The following is a 17023-nucleotide window of genomic DNA, read 5'->3' as shown; positions in this document are numbered from 1 at the left end:
TGAAAGGGAAGTGATTTTGAAAGATGTCGGATCGAAAGTTGTTTTTTGTTGCAATTATTTTCACCGGTTTTGTTGCGGTGTGATTATTGTGCCGATTATGTGTAATCTTGTTATTTATTGTTTAAAGTGAAATTCGTTTTGTATTTTGAAAGTGAGCTCGTTTATTTTGCTTATTGGACTTTTATGAATTGCCGCCAATCAGTGGGAAGTCAGAGGTTTTAGACTTAGCTCTTTCAAAGCGACTGTAGCGTTTATGGCGAGTTCATAATGTTTTGTGATATTTATACTCCGTATATGGATTTTTTTATATTATGTAACAAGGCAGGTATTTGACCGTAATCGCACCTGGTGTTAAGTGAGATGCAGTCTAGGATGGTACATTTATCTGCCCTGTAAGTTCTATTCACTCTCGCCTTGAAAAGGCCCGGATTATAATGTTCGGTCCCTAGCTGTTCGCATTATAAAAGACATTAAATTCAGAAAATTTTATACCTACTGCGTTTTGGGCGTGAAAATGCAACAGTTAGATAATAAGATTTTTCCATTGAATACAATGATGAAAATTTTAAAGTTTCATCAAAATCCTTTTAGTATATTTGCGCGATTCCACTTGTATTATACAAGTAGTATTTGCTAGGTATAATTTACACCTATCTAAATAAAGCAGTAGTAGTTAATTGTGCAAGTAGGTGTGTCACATTATCCAGTCTGCCAAACTAATTGTAAAGTCACCTGAACCGATCCGTAGGCGATCGTGAGTCAGCCATGATGCAATGTATTGTTCGGGATGACATTCTGCGCGACACAATCATCACTTTCGCTTGTATGCTCCTGCGCAGCCTGGTGCCTGGAGTTTGCATTTATGTGTTTAAACTTTTAATTGATGCAATTGAAAGTTGATGGTCGGCTGGTGTTTGTGCCACATTATTGAATCATTCAAATTCCAACTTGCATACGAGATTTTAATTTAGATCCCTATTGTAAAACGATATTTAATAAATAATCAGGTATAATCCAGGTCCAAACATTAATACTCTTGAGACTTGAATCTAAAAGAAGACTATTTAAAACTTGCAGACTAGTTTATGATTCAGTTCTCAGTTCAGTTGCGAATCTTGAATAATTTCTACCATCTCCTTGTCAGGGTTATGGGGTCTAATGGGAAAATTAATGCCCATATTTCAGAGAAATGGCAATCTCTAAAAATTGGTAGTTCACCATTTTCACTTTCGCAATTCGATTTCACTGAGGTCGTTGTGATATAATTGGCAAAAAATATTAAAATCGCCAGTAGGTGGCGCGAGCTATGCGTGGGCGCAGCTTGGCACACTTCAGGTACCCTTGTACGGTATGGCGCTTGTACAGGCTGCTCTTTTTACCAGCTAATTAAAATAGAGTTAATAATTATAACCACTAAAATTCATAATTTTGGGTTAGGCCATTGTGCACGTTCTGTGCCAAAAAAATCAGATAAAAATTTATTTATTTTCTAGTGCCTTTTACCAATCACTTTTACACTCCGTTAACATAGCAGTAATAGTCGTATGTTTAATTTCTACATAATTATTATTAAAATAAACAAACAACCAGTAAAACCGTTATCGCACATTATACGTATTATTTTACCCATCTCTAGCAAATTATTTTATTTGTCATAATCTCTTTATGAAGAACAGTTCTCAGATCTCAATGCAAGAAGATTTCAGTTTGTTAATAAAGGAATGTAATGTCATGTATGTGTTCCAAAATGCCCGGCATATTCACTGAATATAAAATTGTGTTATTTCAGTGTATACATCCTGTATATGTAGATAGTGATGTCATTTTAATGATCAGTTGTTTATTCATGCGTTCTCTTTCCATTTTATTCATTATGCAATATTGTAATTGTATTTTGCTTGTCGCAGTAAGTACTAATCTATGCAAGGACGATGGCTTATCAAGCTATTCCCTTTAGCATCTTAATTACTTAGTTGTGGTTTTGCGTCAAAAATGTATGTGATTCGCTGACTTACTTAGGTTCTGTAAGTACTCGACTATTCATTACCTACTTATTTGAATTTTTTGTTTGTAGATTGATTTATAATAATTAATGTCGTTTTAAAGGGAGGAGGTTTTGATGATTATAGATGTTTAGGTTTTTATTTGCTAGGAACAACTTTTTGACATTTCATGAACATTACTTTAAAATACAACTGTATACTTTTTCCGGAGTAATATTGTCAGTATTAATTCGTAGGTTTTGTGTAAGTAAATACAGGTAAAAAAATCTATACATGACTAACTTGCTCTCTGTAAATACAGATTTAAAGCTACCCATTTTGCTCGCGGAAAGAAAGACGATGAAAAAGAATGCCACTCCTTTTCATTATGGAAAAATACCTGCATTGTTTCATGAGTATTTACCATACAAGTCATTGTTTTAGAAACTTTCTTCTGTAACACTTACATAGGACATGACGGTTACGAGTTACGAGCGGTCGCATTGAAAGTGTCTGCCGCGCCCTGCGGTTATAGCTTGACTGAGAGCGAGGATCTGGGAACGGGGTTATTATACAATTAAAAGGCTAGCATTAATTGTTTGACCAATCGCAGGCTTCACCTTGAGTTTAAATCTAGTTTTGACTTTTATTTTTTCAAAATATCATAATTACTGAAATCCGGAAACGGTGTTAGGGATTAGCCAAACAGAACATGAGGTTAAATATTCACATTATAATCGTAGATAGACACAGATTTCAGCTGATTGCGATAGAAAATCAATGAACTGAAAATTGTTGCCGTACACCAGGTACGGTGAATGGTTTAACGAATTCAAACCAAAACGGACGGTTAAATAGAGTTTTTCATTTGAAAAGGATAAAGGTTTATTTTATGGAATAAATGCGGGCATAACAACGTTTGTGAAGGACGACGACGCCCACAGATCATGACCGAGTGTAATCAATTTGTTCAACAATAAAGGACTGTAAATGGTCCTTATTCATCTTAACATTTTATGTTCGTAATTTGATTGTAGGTACTCGTGGGTACTGTAACCACTTCCCGAAATCATTAAAAGATAATAAAATATTATATTTATCCGTAAATAGTGATTAATTACGGTTGTCAGCAAAACATTTGAAGACACTCATTTGTTTAAGTCGAAATCTATTGTTTTAATTTCCTCTTCTTAACTGAATTGACTTTAGTAAGTAGAGTTTAACAAGTGATGGGTTACAAATCAAATCAAATGTCTTTATTTGCGTAAAGAAAGGTTAGGTTTGTTACAAAGGAAATTAATACAATATTAGGATATGTTTAAAACCTTCAATGATTTAGTACATAAAAAGACTTATCAGTAATAAAGTTAGGTCTTTCTCCCGCTCATAGTCAAGCCCCGGCCCAATTGCAAAACTTGGCAGTCGTGACGGACTTAACGCGAGCGCCGCGAAAGGTCAACTATTGCTCAATCAATCACTTTTGCGGATCTATTTATTTATCTCTAAGTCTAGAGATAGATAACATAATACTTGTGACACAGCACAAGACAAGAAGAGAAAGAAATAACACAAAAGATACTGCATAATTTTAGATTAAATAAACAAAGATAAATGTACAAGAAATGCTACAAAATACTGCAAAACCCTGTTATTTGAAATAATTTTCCTCTCTTCGGATTGTCTGGAAGAAAGCGCTTTCAAACTTGTATTTCCTTTATTTGTCAATTTTGTAGTACCATATTACTTATCTATTTTTTAGAGTTTATTTTTTCTGTCGGGGGTTTTTAAGTTTTTAATCTATCCCCTTGCCTTTAGCCTTTTAGCCTTGTCCCTCATTAATTTGTGAGAGGAATTCATTTTAAATTATGGAAAAGTTATGTGAAAGCTATGATTCCTAAATCACTAAAACCCAAATGGGTTTTTAGTAAATTGGCGGCTTAAAAGTCTCATCGCTTATAATGTAAATAATATACTCGTTTTTAATTGTTTTATATAATAAAGGAAAAATTAGTTTTCAATTAAATAAGACCGGTGAAACTAAACAAAAGCTTGTAAGCATAATTATGTTCGTGTACATTACAATTACTGGATTGGTTTTGTCTTGATTCATATTATTAAACTGGTATGTTACCGAATACAATATTATTTTTTAATTAATTAAAAATGGTGTTGATAGCCGACATTTGTAGAGCGCGTTTAAATTATTTGTTTCCTTTAAATTATATGATAAAAATATTTGCTTTTTTGTAATTCTCTGTGGTAGTCTGTCTGTAGTTCGATTATAGTATGTATAAAATTTCAATTTTTTTTTGTATTACCTACTTAAATCACTATGTACTGTCGATAGCATCTCAAACTATACATTTATGTACATCAAAATAGCACCACAGTAATTTTGAAAACAGATTAAAAACCATAGAGAAAGTTCTGCTTATGACATGCGGCCCTCAAAAACCCTTAGGCTCTTGACACGGATTCCTTCGTCCATATTCATGAAGCTTTTTAAAACAACTACTGTCATTATGCGTTGCTTCATATTGCTTGTTTGTTACAGTGTTGTACAAAATCTTAGTACTTAGGATCCCATTGGCATCCATTAGGTTTTAAAGGGTTAAACTGTCTTAGTTGCTTATACTAAGATCCTAAAGATACCAACTTGTAGAAATATACATATTTGATGAATAGTTTTCACAGCTTTTCAAGACATAATTGTTTTTTTTATAAGTAGCGTTGAGATTTTCAAATTTTTCTTCATTTCCCTTATGCTGGCCAAATTTTCAGAATGACAGTTTTATAACTGTAACTTTAAACTCTACTCAATTTAAGACACATTGAACAAGATCGTCTAGTTTTAAATTAGGAATAAAACATTAAACTATGTTTAACTCTATAAAACTTTTAGCTCAACCTATACATCTTAGGAATATTGGTAAAACTTATTTTCCATAGAATACAGTACAGTATTTTAGCTATGTGTAAACAAAACCAGCACTTTTTGGAATACTGCTAACGATCATGAATGAACCTAACTAAACATCATACCCCGGAACCCGTTGGAGGCACTGCGCAGGTCGGGGGTCAACGCCCTCAGTCGCGTGGCGCTAGCGTCGCGAAATATTAATAAATGGACCACAGAACTAACGGCAATTGCTTAGTTTTTGACGTTTTGGGTCTACGACAGTAATTTTATTGCTAAATCTTTTATATTTGTCGCTAATGTTAATAATTGATTATAATGGCTTATTGAAACAGTTAGCAATCGAAAAGTCTTAAGTTTACGTTTTCCTGAGGATAGTATCTCAAGTTCCCCTTAGCTATTCCTGATTTTAAAAATTTGTGAGTTGATTCCTTTTTGCGTTTGTAGGTCCATTTATTCTTACTTATTTCCTTTGAATATCTTTGAATTTATATTTTATTTATAAATGAAACATGGTCTAATATTTAGATACGAAGTATAACGATTAGAAATATAAACTAAAACAGTTAAACAATAGGATTATCTAATACTTTCGCAAAAACTAAGTTATAGAAAAACAATTTGTAGCAAAAACCAAGTTCGTAATATGAACCTGACCTTTTTTTAGCTTGGAATCCAACACTATTAAATAAGTATTCAATAATAAGAACAACCTTGAAGGTACAGTCGTGTTCAAAAATACTTATTCTATTCTAAATAAATGTAGGTGTCAGTTATGTCAATCAAGTCCAATTCATCAATATTCAATAGTTAAAATAAAATGCAATTTTCGGGATAAATCGGGATAAATGTAGAGTGTCAGTTAATGTCAATCATGTCCAATTCATTAATAGTTAAAATAAAATGCAATTTTCGGTATAGAATCTATATTCCTCGTGTCACATAAAAAAAAAAATTCAATACCCAAGTCAGAATTTTATTTTGAGTCCTTTTAGAATGTGAACGAAATTACTTATTCTGTGCCATCTTCAATTAATTTATCAATTTAATGTTCAAACTCCTAATAAAATATTAAATTTAGTGTCTTTATTAACACGCAGATGTCACGAGAAGTAATATTTCCGTATTTTTGACGCGCTGCTGGCTTGTCATAGTTGTCACTTGTTCTCAATGATTGGTACAAATTCTATAAAGATTTTGCGCTCGACTGTCCACACATGGGTGTTTACATCTATTGCCATCTTCGGTTTAAACTGTTGACGGCCGCCATATTGGTTTTAATGAATAGTTTAAATACAGGTGCGGACTATAAACGTCTCAGTAAACTTCTAGGTTAGAGGTCGTTGTTTATTTCAAATAAGGCGATATTGCTTATTATACTCATCGTACACATTATTAAGGCAATATTGTACACTATATTATACGTATATGTTAGTGTAGTTAATTTGTATGGATTTACTTCTATGAATCGATGTTTTTTCCCATTTATACAAACAGTTCGATTTGTTGATGTAAAATAATGTAAATTATGACTATTATACGATGTTTTTGCCATGGGAGATGTTTCTTCGAATCGTTAAAAGGCTTCCTTTACAAATTGTTCTTGTTCTGTGTAATATTATAATTTTTAATTAGACTTAAAAGAACGCCGACTATCCTAGTGGCTCGCGTGCCTGAAATGGCCTGAATTCTATTACCGGGTTCTAGAGCAGCATAATACAAACATTCATGTGTTTAGGCACAATACTTATGTGTGTATTTAGTTGTTGTTAAATTGATCTTGGAATTCCTTACAAAAGATCTTTATAATTTTAACCCTCGCCAAAAAGTCGTCAGACGTTTGATGTAAACTCACACTCAGCCCTCAGGATTGTGGATTTTTTTACTCGTCATTTTCAACCGACTTCAAAAAAGGAGGAGGTTCTCAATTCGACCCGTATGTTTTTTTTTTCTTTGTTTGTTACGCGATAACTCCGCCAATTATGAACCGATTTGAACAAATCTTTTTTCGGCGTATAGGTAATACCTCAAGGGTGGTCCCATTTAAATTGAATAATAGAAAAAACAACCCCCAAGGGTGGAAAATTGGGGATGAACTTTTTTATACGCAATATCTCCGCCGATTATAAATCAATTTGAACGATTATTTTTTTGTTGAATAGGTATTATCAAAAGGGTGGTTTCATGCGAATTTGAAGAAAATATTTCACCCCCAAGGGTGGAAAATTGGGGATGAACTTTTTTATACGCAATATCTCCGCCGATTATGAACCAATTCGAACGATTATTTTTTTGTTGAATAGGTATTATCAAAAGGGTGGTTTCATGCGAATTTAAAGAAAAATTTTTTTTTTGTGTTCACGCATTTGAAGTCGGTTTTATTTTTAAAAAAAAGTTAATTATCAGTTAAGTAGTCATACTTAATCAGTGTGTGGTCGGACAAATACTCAGTTACTTATTACTTATTAATTTATTATCTTGACCATCTGTTTCTCACTTTCCCTTACATTGAAGGCTCTTCCACTCCGTGACGTCACCAGCCCCCGCATGTAGGACGCGAAGGCCACCAGGCTGCGCCCACGCACCGCCTGCGCCCTATTTCGACAGTATCTTACATTTTTCTGCCTACCGCAGACCTACGCGAAAGTTGGGCAATGAGCGATAAATCTAAAAGATTTGTATAAAGTCCGTCTTTCGTGAAGCCATATAATTTAAGACAAAAAAGTCCGTCTTTTGTTTCGAACGTAACGTCAAAATGATTTTCGTTTTTTTAAGGTCATGACTAGGGGTTGCAATCGAATATTCGAATATTCGAATATTCGAATTTAGATTCCAAATTTAATATTCGAATAGTAAATTAACATGTATTCGAATATTCGAATATTAAAAAAATAAACAGAAAAGATAGAACGAAGACAACTTAGTGTTTGCAAATGTGATCGGAGGCATCAAATACATATCACCAACTAAAAGAACTAGTCATTGATGCTTCCGACTTCATTGGTGAACACTAAGTTGTCTTGCGAAACCAAGGTTCCAAATTACCTGAAAGAGACAACTACTGAGCAAAGTCAGCTAACGATGCTGCCGAGGTTCTGGGTGAGATCGAAAAGATTTATGGATAGCTACATACCTCCAAACCTGTTAATAACTCCGCAACAGATGCAAGAGCTAGGTTAACGCGACACTATACCAAAGACATCCCGTAGGTATATCAGCCTATACGAGATTGATTAGGAAGGCTCTCAAACAGCTAAAGAACAGCAAGGCACCGAGTGATGACGGAATAACCTGGGAGCTTCTGAACGCGGATGGAACACCGAAACTCGTTCCGTCTTACTCTAAGGAACAACGCCAGAGGCATGGGATAGAAGCGTGGTGATGCTTTTCTTAGACTATGAGAAGGCCTTTGATTCGATCGATACTTAGGCAGTGCTGCAGTCTCTTCAGCGGTGCCGTATTGACGATCGGTATATCGAGATGCTGAAATGCCTGTACAGAAACGCTACCATGTCGAGCCGAGTACAGGAGCAGAGCACGAGGGCGATTCCTCTGCAGCGAGGCGTGAGGCAGAGAGATGTTATATCTCCGAAACCATTGACCGCTGCATTGGAAGACGCTTTCAAGCTCTTTGAATGGAAAGGATTAGGCATAATTACCTTTCAATAGCGAATACATCACTCAGCTTCGGTTTGCTGACGATATTGTGGTCATGGCAGAATCGTTTGAAGACCTCGGCACAATACTCGAAGACCTTAATCGAGTCTCTCAACAGGCAGGCCTTCGGATGAACATGGACAAAACGAAGCTTAGGTCCAACGTCCATGTTTCGGTTGGAGCTCGATTCTCGAGACTGTTGTGCTGTGTTGACAAGTATGTCTTCCTCTGACAAACGATTCGGCTAGGTAGATTAAATTTCGAGAAAAAGGTAAATCGTCGAATCCAACTCGGCTGGGCAGCGTTTGGGGAACTATACAATATCTTTTCGTCCAAACACCTCAGTGCCTAAAGACGAAATTCTTCAATCAGTGTGTTAGCTCTACCAGTGATGGCACACGGCTCGGACACGTGGCCTCTTATAAAAGGCTTTATAAATAAGCTCAAAATTGCACAGCGTGCTATGGGGAGGGCTATGCTCAGTGTTTCTTTACGAGATTGAATCAGAAATGAGGAGATACGTAAACGAACTAAAGTCGCTGACATAGCCCGACGGATTAGCAAGCTGAAGTGGCAATAGGCAGATCACATAGTACGCTGAAATGATGGCCGATGGGGCAGCAAGGTTCTGAAGTGGAGGCCACGTACCAAAAAGCGCAGCGTGGGACGTCCACCCACAAAGGTGGACCGAAGACCTCATATAGGTAACGGGAAGGCGCTGGATACAGGCCGCTGCCAACCAGTCATTGTGGAAGTCATTGGGAGAGGCCTATGTTCAGCAGTGGACTTCCTATGGCTGAAATGATGATGATGATTAGAATTTTATAACTGTTTTAAAAACTATATTGTTAAATAGTTAAAATATAGTTCCTAAAGCAATAAAACCAGCAATAAAACATTGACAATTTAAGTACTTTTTATTTTTTTTTAAAGTATTCGAATATTCGAATAATATTCGAATATCACAGAAAAAATATTCGAATATTCGAAATAGAAAACTATCGAATATTTGCAATCTCTAGTCATGACACTATGGTGCCAGTATATTAACACAGATTTTAGTGTGAAATCATGTCACATGACGTGTTGACGCACCACATCGTAATGCCACGGTAATACCCACATTGTATAATTAACTTTAAAAAAAAATAAAACCGACTTCAAATGCGTGAAAAAGTTCATCCCCAATTTTCCACCCTTGGGGGTGAAATATTTTCTTCAAATTCGCATGAAACCACCCTTTTGATAATACCTATTCAACAAAAAAATAATCGTTCAAATTGATTTATAATCGGCGGAGATATTGCGTATAAAAAAGTTCATCCCCAATTTTCCACCCTTGGGGGTTGTTTTTTCTATTATTAAATTTAAATGGGACCACCCTTGAGGTATTACCTATACGCCGAAAAAAGATTTGTTCAAATCGGTTCATAATTGGCGGAGTTATCGCGTAACAAACATAGAAAAAAAAACATACGGGTCGAATTGAGAACCTCCTCCTTTTTTGAAGTCGGTTGAAAATGCAGACCTACCTTGATAGGTGCTGATGATGGGTCATTATAGTCTCCACTGCAGCACAGATTATTGTCTATATGACTGCAGGAACTTGTCTCTCTCCAATTTACCAGAGGCAAATAGAGGATTTGGCCTACACTCACCACTACGCTAGCCAGCGGGCTAAGGAGGCCTGATGCTTGCATTTTTCTCCATTAGCCTAGGCGCAGACCACCGTGTTTTAGTTGGCCGATAATTGGACCCGATTTTAATTTGTATGAAGAATCGCCCGATACCAAATCGGTGTAATTTGCGCACTCACACATCTCCATACTAATTAACAGCCCGACCCAACTATCGGCCGACTAAAAATCGTTGGTCTGCGCCTAGGCTTAGTCGCCTCTTACGCACCAGCAGCAGTAGCATAGGTACCTAACAGTATAATAGGTAGTCATGATGTTTGATGATGAAGAAAGGAATGTAGTCATGATGCAGTGACATCACCCATCATGACTACTTTCATCGTGATCTCATATAGGTATGCAAAAGAATACATGAATTTCAAAGAGGGTATTTCTTGCTTTAAATGTAATACCTAACCTACATGGCAGCGTATTTCGTTTCTAATGCCTTTCAGTTTTTGTAAATAAAATCAAACTTGTTGTTCTACAAAACATGTTTACAATGATGCAAACTTTAGAAGTGATACTAATTAAGAACTGAAAGATTTTATGAGAGTTTTGATAGCAGTTGTGAAAGTTTTAATGTTCTAAAACTTAAGGTACGGCCCCATAAACGACTTTCATGTGTTTAGTTTTCAGTTATTTATAAGTAAATAATCATTCGAAAATGGCTAAATTGAAGTAAAATTTAAAAAAACTAACCTTTAAAAGAAAGTAAAAACAGTTACAGGAATTATGCTTGAGTTACAGGAATATTGCCTTACTCAATAGTCCTAGGAAATCCCTATTTCGTCATCATGTCGCTGTTCGGCAGTAGGTATGACGCATACCAAACGTGTCCTAAAATTTATCCTCAACGTGATAAGAATACAACAAGCACATTTTAATGTTTGAACTGTCAAGGTCGGAGCAATGGTGTTATTGCTTTTCAATTGTTTTAAAATAATTCGCAGTTTAAGCTGTTTGACAGATGAAAAAGGCGGGAAAACGGGCGGCCATAGTGTTTAATGCTATTGACTGAAATGATGATCATACTCGTAATAATCATCATACCATCCCAGATAACAATTTAAACTTGAATCTGACTTGCAGTAAGTTTGATGTATCAAAAATGAAGCTTTGTTTCAAATTTGCCATGGCAAGTATATAAACTTGAGGCAAGTTTAAATCAAACTTTCTAGTTTCCGAGCGACAAACTTGCATTAATGTGTTTCTATAAAGTATATGCAAGTTTGCCTTAACAAACTTGCATTATGTCTGCTTCTATAAATTATATGTAAGTTTGCCTTAACAAACTTGCATTATGTCTGCTTCTATAAATTATATGTAAGTTTGCCTTAACAAACTTGCATTATGTCTGCTTCTACAGGGTGTTAGGTAAATGGGTATATGAGCCGACACTAGCCCATGTTAACATGAGCATATAAATGGTATGGTGAAGTCAGAAAATTGATATCTTCATTTTAATTATTTTAATTTTCATACAAATCGGATTTTATAAAATTTATTTTGTATGAAAATGTAAAAAAATAAAATGATGACATCAAATTTCTGACTTCACCATACCATTTATATGCCCATGTTAACATGGGCTAGTGTCGGCTCATATACCCATTTACCTAACACCCTGTATAAATAATATGTAAGTTTGCCTTAACAAACTTGCAATGAATATGCATGTTTGACATTAAATAAAACAACAAACATAACATATATTTTTTTATTATTTATACTTTTATCTTATCTTACTTTAAATGAGAAAAAATCGGTTTCATGGTCGCCGCTATTGGTTTTTTTCTTTATTTTGTGTTTCTGCTCTGAAACAAAAAGAAACAAGTATATTTACCACAGGTTAAGACATTATTTTACATTTAATTGTATAAGTTTCTGTACTACTAACAAAATTATGAACTATGTCTGAAATAAATATATTTATAGTAATCCTTAAAAACTACTATAAGCGTAAGGGGTTATTAGTTAAAATTCTGAAAGGAGCACATCTAAAATTTGTAAATCACTAGGTACATAGTATAAAAGAAAGTCGCTGTCTGTCTGTCCCTTGTGTAATAATAATGTAATATATGTATAACTAGCGACCCGCCCCGGATTCGTATGGGGTTCTATTATACAGGGTGTTAGGTAAATGGGTATATGAGCCGACACTAGACCATGTTAACATGGTCATATAAATGGTATGATGAAGTCAGAAAATTGATATCTTCATTTTAATTATTTTAATTTTCATACAAATCGGATTTTATAAAATTTATTTTGTATGAAAATTTAAAAAAATGAAATGATGATATCAATTTTCTGACTTCACCATACCATTTATATGACCATGTTAACATGGGCTAGTGTCGGCTCATATACCCATTTACCTAACGCTCTGTATAACCTTTCTCATAAATCCCTCTAACTATTGTTGAAAACCGCATCAAAATCCGTTGCATAGTTTTAAAGATTTAAGCATATGTATATAGGAACAGACAGCGACAGCAACTTTGTTTTATACATATGTATAATACATGTACCCGTGTGAAGCCGGGGCGGGTCGCTAGTGTAAAATAAAATACATCTAATGTAAATAAATTAAATCTTACCTTCTTGAAAGTCTAACTATAGCTTGATTTAGCCAATCACTTATAATTTCTTTTAGACTGTCTTCAGTTACATCTTCGTTGATTTTTCTACATATTTCTGAAAAATAAAATAGAAATAATTAACACTAACAAACACGAATGATTCAGAAAATAATAGTAGTAGGTATATTGAGAGATATACAGGTGTATCTTAATGAATTCATTGGCAACCTTGCAGGGGGAAGCTCAGACCATCATTATGAACAACTTTATTTTCGTGATCAGTTTTTGTATGAAAACAGGAAAAATTGGTCATAGGAAAAGTTCATAATGATGGTCTGAGCCACCCCCTGCAAGGTTGCCTATGAATTCATTTACACCCTGTATAAGTTTGTAATAAAATAAAGGTACTTACGAAAGATTAATTTATAGGTTTCTGTACTCATAAATGACTTTTTATTCGAATTTTTCATCTGTTTCCCAGTTAACGAATACAACTCGGCTACATCATCTAGAATTATTCGTCTCAACATATTAGTCGTAAGGCTTCTTACATTTCTGCCGCCAATACCAGACAAAAATGACATCTGAAATTTAATTAAAGTAGCATTAGAATGTTTTCATAGAATAATAAAATTTGCCCTGTGTTTAAGTATTTAATTTATACATACTATTGCCTGTATTCTTGTTTATTTTTAAATGGTCATCAGAATTATTAAAACTTGCAATATCTTTACTGGTAGACTTGCCAAAAGTTCTGAAAGACCTGCATTGTCATCTGTTGGTGAAAATGTTTCTTCGGACCTAGCTAACGGTAAATCCAATTTTCTATTGATTTCAGCCATTTGGTTAGCTAGGTCTGACACAATCTGAATCATATGACTCTGCTGTATAGCATATTGCTTGTTTGTAATGCACTCTGTAACAAATAAAAAAACATGGAAAAGTCATAACTAAAACAAGTGAAAATATGAAATTTTGTCGCATTGCATCTTTGACGAGAGAAGCTCATTGCATGTTATAAAAACCTGTTACCTGATTGGCAGTTAACAGCTTTGAGTTGTGTTTGCTTGGCCTCTTTAGAACCGGAGGTGACTGGGTAATTTACAGCAGACATTATGTCCACTGTCACTTCATTTGTAACATCATTTTCTGCTTCGTCTGAGTCCAAATTTCAGGTTTCTTCCGCTTTTTTAAAATGTAATCGTGCTTCGCCATAAGTTTCTGAAATAAATAAAAAAGTCTCACAATAGTAGAATCTAGTTATAACTTAGCAATACAAAAATAAAGAAAATTATTTTACCATAACTTTTAAGTATTTTTATTTGATATTGTGACCATGTTGCTTCAGGTGCAGGCATCTTCTTCAAGTTTGTTTTTGATTTCTTCAGTGCATACATTAGGGTAATAACAAGTGTTGGTATCTTAACCACTTTGATGAAACTATGCCAGGAGCATCATCTTCATCTAAAAATGTAACCAAAAAAATTTTTTTTGATTCCATTATGCAAAGTCTGAAACCAAATAACACTATTAATTATAATTATATTATATAATAATAGATAGGTATGTAGGAGGAAATTTATGTTACCTTTGCTAAGACATAACTAACAATTTTAAGAATTAAACGAGGTAGGATAAAAGTACATGATAAGGTGGATAGGATGTTTAGGGGGTATTTTATATTTACATTTACAATTTTGAAGTGCTATGAGTGTAGCATTTTCATAGCAACATGATAATTATTGAAAGGAAAAACTATGACTTTTCCATCAATGTCAGTCACTGTACAGCAATTAATTTATTTTATTTGAGGATATTTGTTAATTTTAGACGTTCTATTTATGTATTATTTTCCAATTGCAGTGCAAGACAGGGTCCACGATGTACATTTACAACTTACAATAACACCTTTCTGTTACACATAGATAATTAGAAATAGATATTGAGTAATATGCATAACTAAACAGGATCGAACATGCAGGAACTATTTAGGGTTAGGAACACTTGGAACACGTTGCCTGGGTTTGAAAGTAGGTAAATAAGGTTTAAGGGATAGATATGAACTACATATTATCATTAATTCTGTTTGTAAAAGTAAAAATAAATGAACTAACCTTTAATCTTCAGCACGTCACGCGTCCAATTCGCACAACAGAAGCGTTTATTAAATAAAACACCGTGCAAAACAAAAAAACTTGTAGGTTCTACGTTCTACCACTGATTTTGTGCACTGCAAAACACAGATTAGAAGAGAGTATGCTGCTAATGCTGCAAAAGTGCAAAACACTTGGCTGTTTTTTCTTCCGGAACCGGAAGTTTTTGTTTTCTTTTTTATGGCTTCGGGCGAGTGACGTTGGCGTATGACCACTAGTGATTATTTGCAGTGTTGCCAGTCGGGTCTTGTCAGAAATTACCAGAAATATAAAAAAATGTAACCTTTTTGAATAAAAAGTAACCGTAAGCGAGCGATTGTGTAAGGTTGTTCATGGATGGTTCATGTTTACCTAAATTCGAAATTTTGACCATTCCATGAAGACCGAAAAGTGACCGGTCGTATAAAACCGTTTCATGGATTTGCGTTTTATTATCAAAAAAACATTTGCTAAAACTCATTGTCTTTAACAAATAATAAATCAAATTCATGTTTAAATGCAGTTTATGACATAATTTTTAAATTGTCACTATTAATATTTTTACTGAATAACCTGTAAAAGTTAATTCTACAATTTCTGAAAAATCACCTAAAAGTAACCTTTTCATTAGTGTAACCAATGCAGTTCAAAAGTAACCTAAAAGGTTACAAAAGTAACCTTCTGGCAACACTGATTATTTGCTCCATGCGTATGACAGTTTAACGCAAGTTTGTAACAAACAAAAAACAAACTTGATACTTCATCTTTGAAACATAGCGCAAAATGCAAACTTGCTTCAAAATTAAAAAAGCCTTGAAACATCATACCTAAATCAAAAAGCTTACAGCAATATTGCCACAAACTTGATTTGTCATATTTGACGTGACAATCTAATTTCAAATAAAAATCATGTTTGCAGCAAGTTCGCTTGCTATCTGGGATATTATACCATAGGGAAATACGATGTTATTATTCAAAATAGTTTGTGGATCGAACCAAAGATGTGATTTTTCAAAAATAGTATCTCGTGTAATTTTAAGAGGCATAATAAATTTTGTTTTAGTTGATTGACTTAACGATAGTTTAAGAATAATTTCATTATGTAATTCTCTTGCTAAGTTATATTCGTTAAAAATAGTTTACTCTAGTTAAGACTTCATTGGTTTAATGAACACAGTAAAGGATATTATAATAATGACAACGAGAGAGACAGGTTTATTACATTAATTTGCAATTTAATCTAGAATATAGATGTTTGATTTAATGAGAACTTGTAATATTATAAAGACTAAGAAAAAACCTATTACAGGCTGTTAGATAAAGTAACTTAAATAAGGAAACTGGTAAAAAATAAAGAGGCGCATAGAAAAGTAATTATCTGCTCTATTACTTAGAAATAAGTTGTTTTGTTACATATTCACGCACTTTTCTGTCCATGCACACCTCTGGCAGACGATCAGATTGGTAAGTTGTCAGAGAAAAAAAAGTTTTTTGTATTTGGCGCCAAAACTATAACCTGCGCTTGACTGCTTAATGCTTGCGCTGTTACACAGATGGCGCTGAACGCGGTAAACTGGTTCGTATTTGCGTCCGTTGCTTAGCAACGCTTTACGGCGTCCTTCCACAGATAGCGCTAGTAGTCTTGAAATCAAGCAAGTTTACTTACATTCCGTATGAAAATAAGTATTCTATTAAAATTATTACGTGACACGCTTTCGTTGAGCATACATAAAATTATTTTGTAGATTAATTACTTACTACTCATTAAACTAGTGCAGCGCGTAACTATTAAAAAATACTTTTACTGATGCACTTATCGATGGACGGTGCTAAATAATCGATAATAATATGACAGTTTTAATAAGTTTTTAGTTCGTCAACTATTTTAGTAGTTAAAAACATAATTCAATTTAATATTTAATGAATATGGCTTTTTTACAGGGTTGGCATTTCTAATAAAAATTACCTACGTCCTTAAAGACAAGATACATGAATTAAAATTTGCATGTATTTTGCATTCTTATAGGAAAAAGGAACAAATATACAAGTGCTTAGGTGTTACTATTACATACCA

General features: G+C 34.0%; 2 protein-coding genes across 4 annotated transcripts in view; one reads left to right on the top strand and one right to left on the bottom strand.

Annotated features, from left to right (window-relative positions):
- Positions 1-17023, top strand: part of LOC135083026 (dystonin) — a 282038-nt gene that overhangs the window by 67998 nt on the left and 197017 nt on the right. The gene's annotated exons all lie outside the window — the stretch shown is intronic.
- On the bottom strand, positions 11939-15242 carry LOC135082870 (uncharacterized). 3 transcript variants are annotated; one of them, XR_010259505.1, is made up of 7 exons: positions 14932-15242; positions 14118-14328; positions 13850-14038; positions 13486-13733; positions 13230-13401; positions 12836-12932; positions 11939-12049 (listed from the first exon to the last, which is right to left on the bottom strand). XR_010259505.1 is itself a non-coding variant. In XM_063977633.1 (7 exons), the coding sequence occupies exons 3-7, from the start codon at positions 13929-13931 to the stop codon at positions 12016-12018; spliced, it is 555 nt and encodes a 184-aa protein (XP_063833703.1). In that variant the 5' UTR covers positions 13932-14038; positions 14118-14328; positions 14932-15237; the 3' UTR covers positions 11939-12015. The 3 variants fall into 3 exon arrangements, 2 of the variants coding, with proteins under 2 accessions (XP_063833703.1, XP_063833704.1); XM_063977633.1 differs by having other exon boundaries at positions 13564-13733; positions 14932-15237; XM_063977634.1 differs by having other exon boundaries at positions 13564-13733; positions 14118-14281; positions 14932-15237.

This window comes from Ostrinia nubilalis, chromosome 22 (assembly GCF_963855985.1).
Source record: "Ostrinia nubilalis chromosome 22, ilOstNubi1.1, whole genome shotgun sequence".
Lineage (NCBI taxonomy): Eukaryota > Metazoa > Arthropoda > Insecta > Lepidoptera > Crambidae > Ostrinia > Ostrinia nubilalis.
This window is presented reverse-complemented; position numbering and strand designations above follow the sequence as displayed.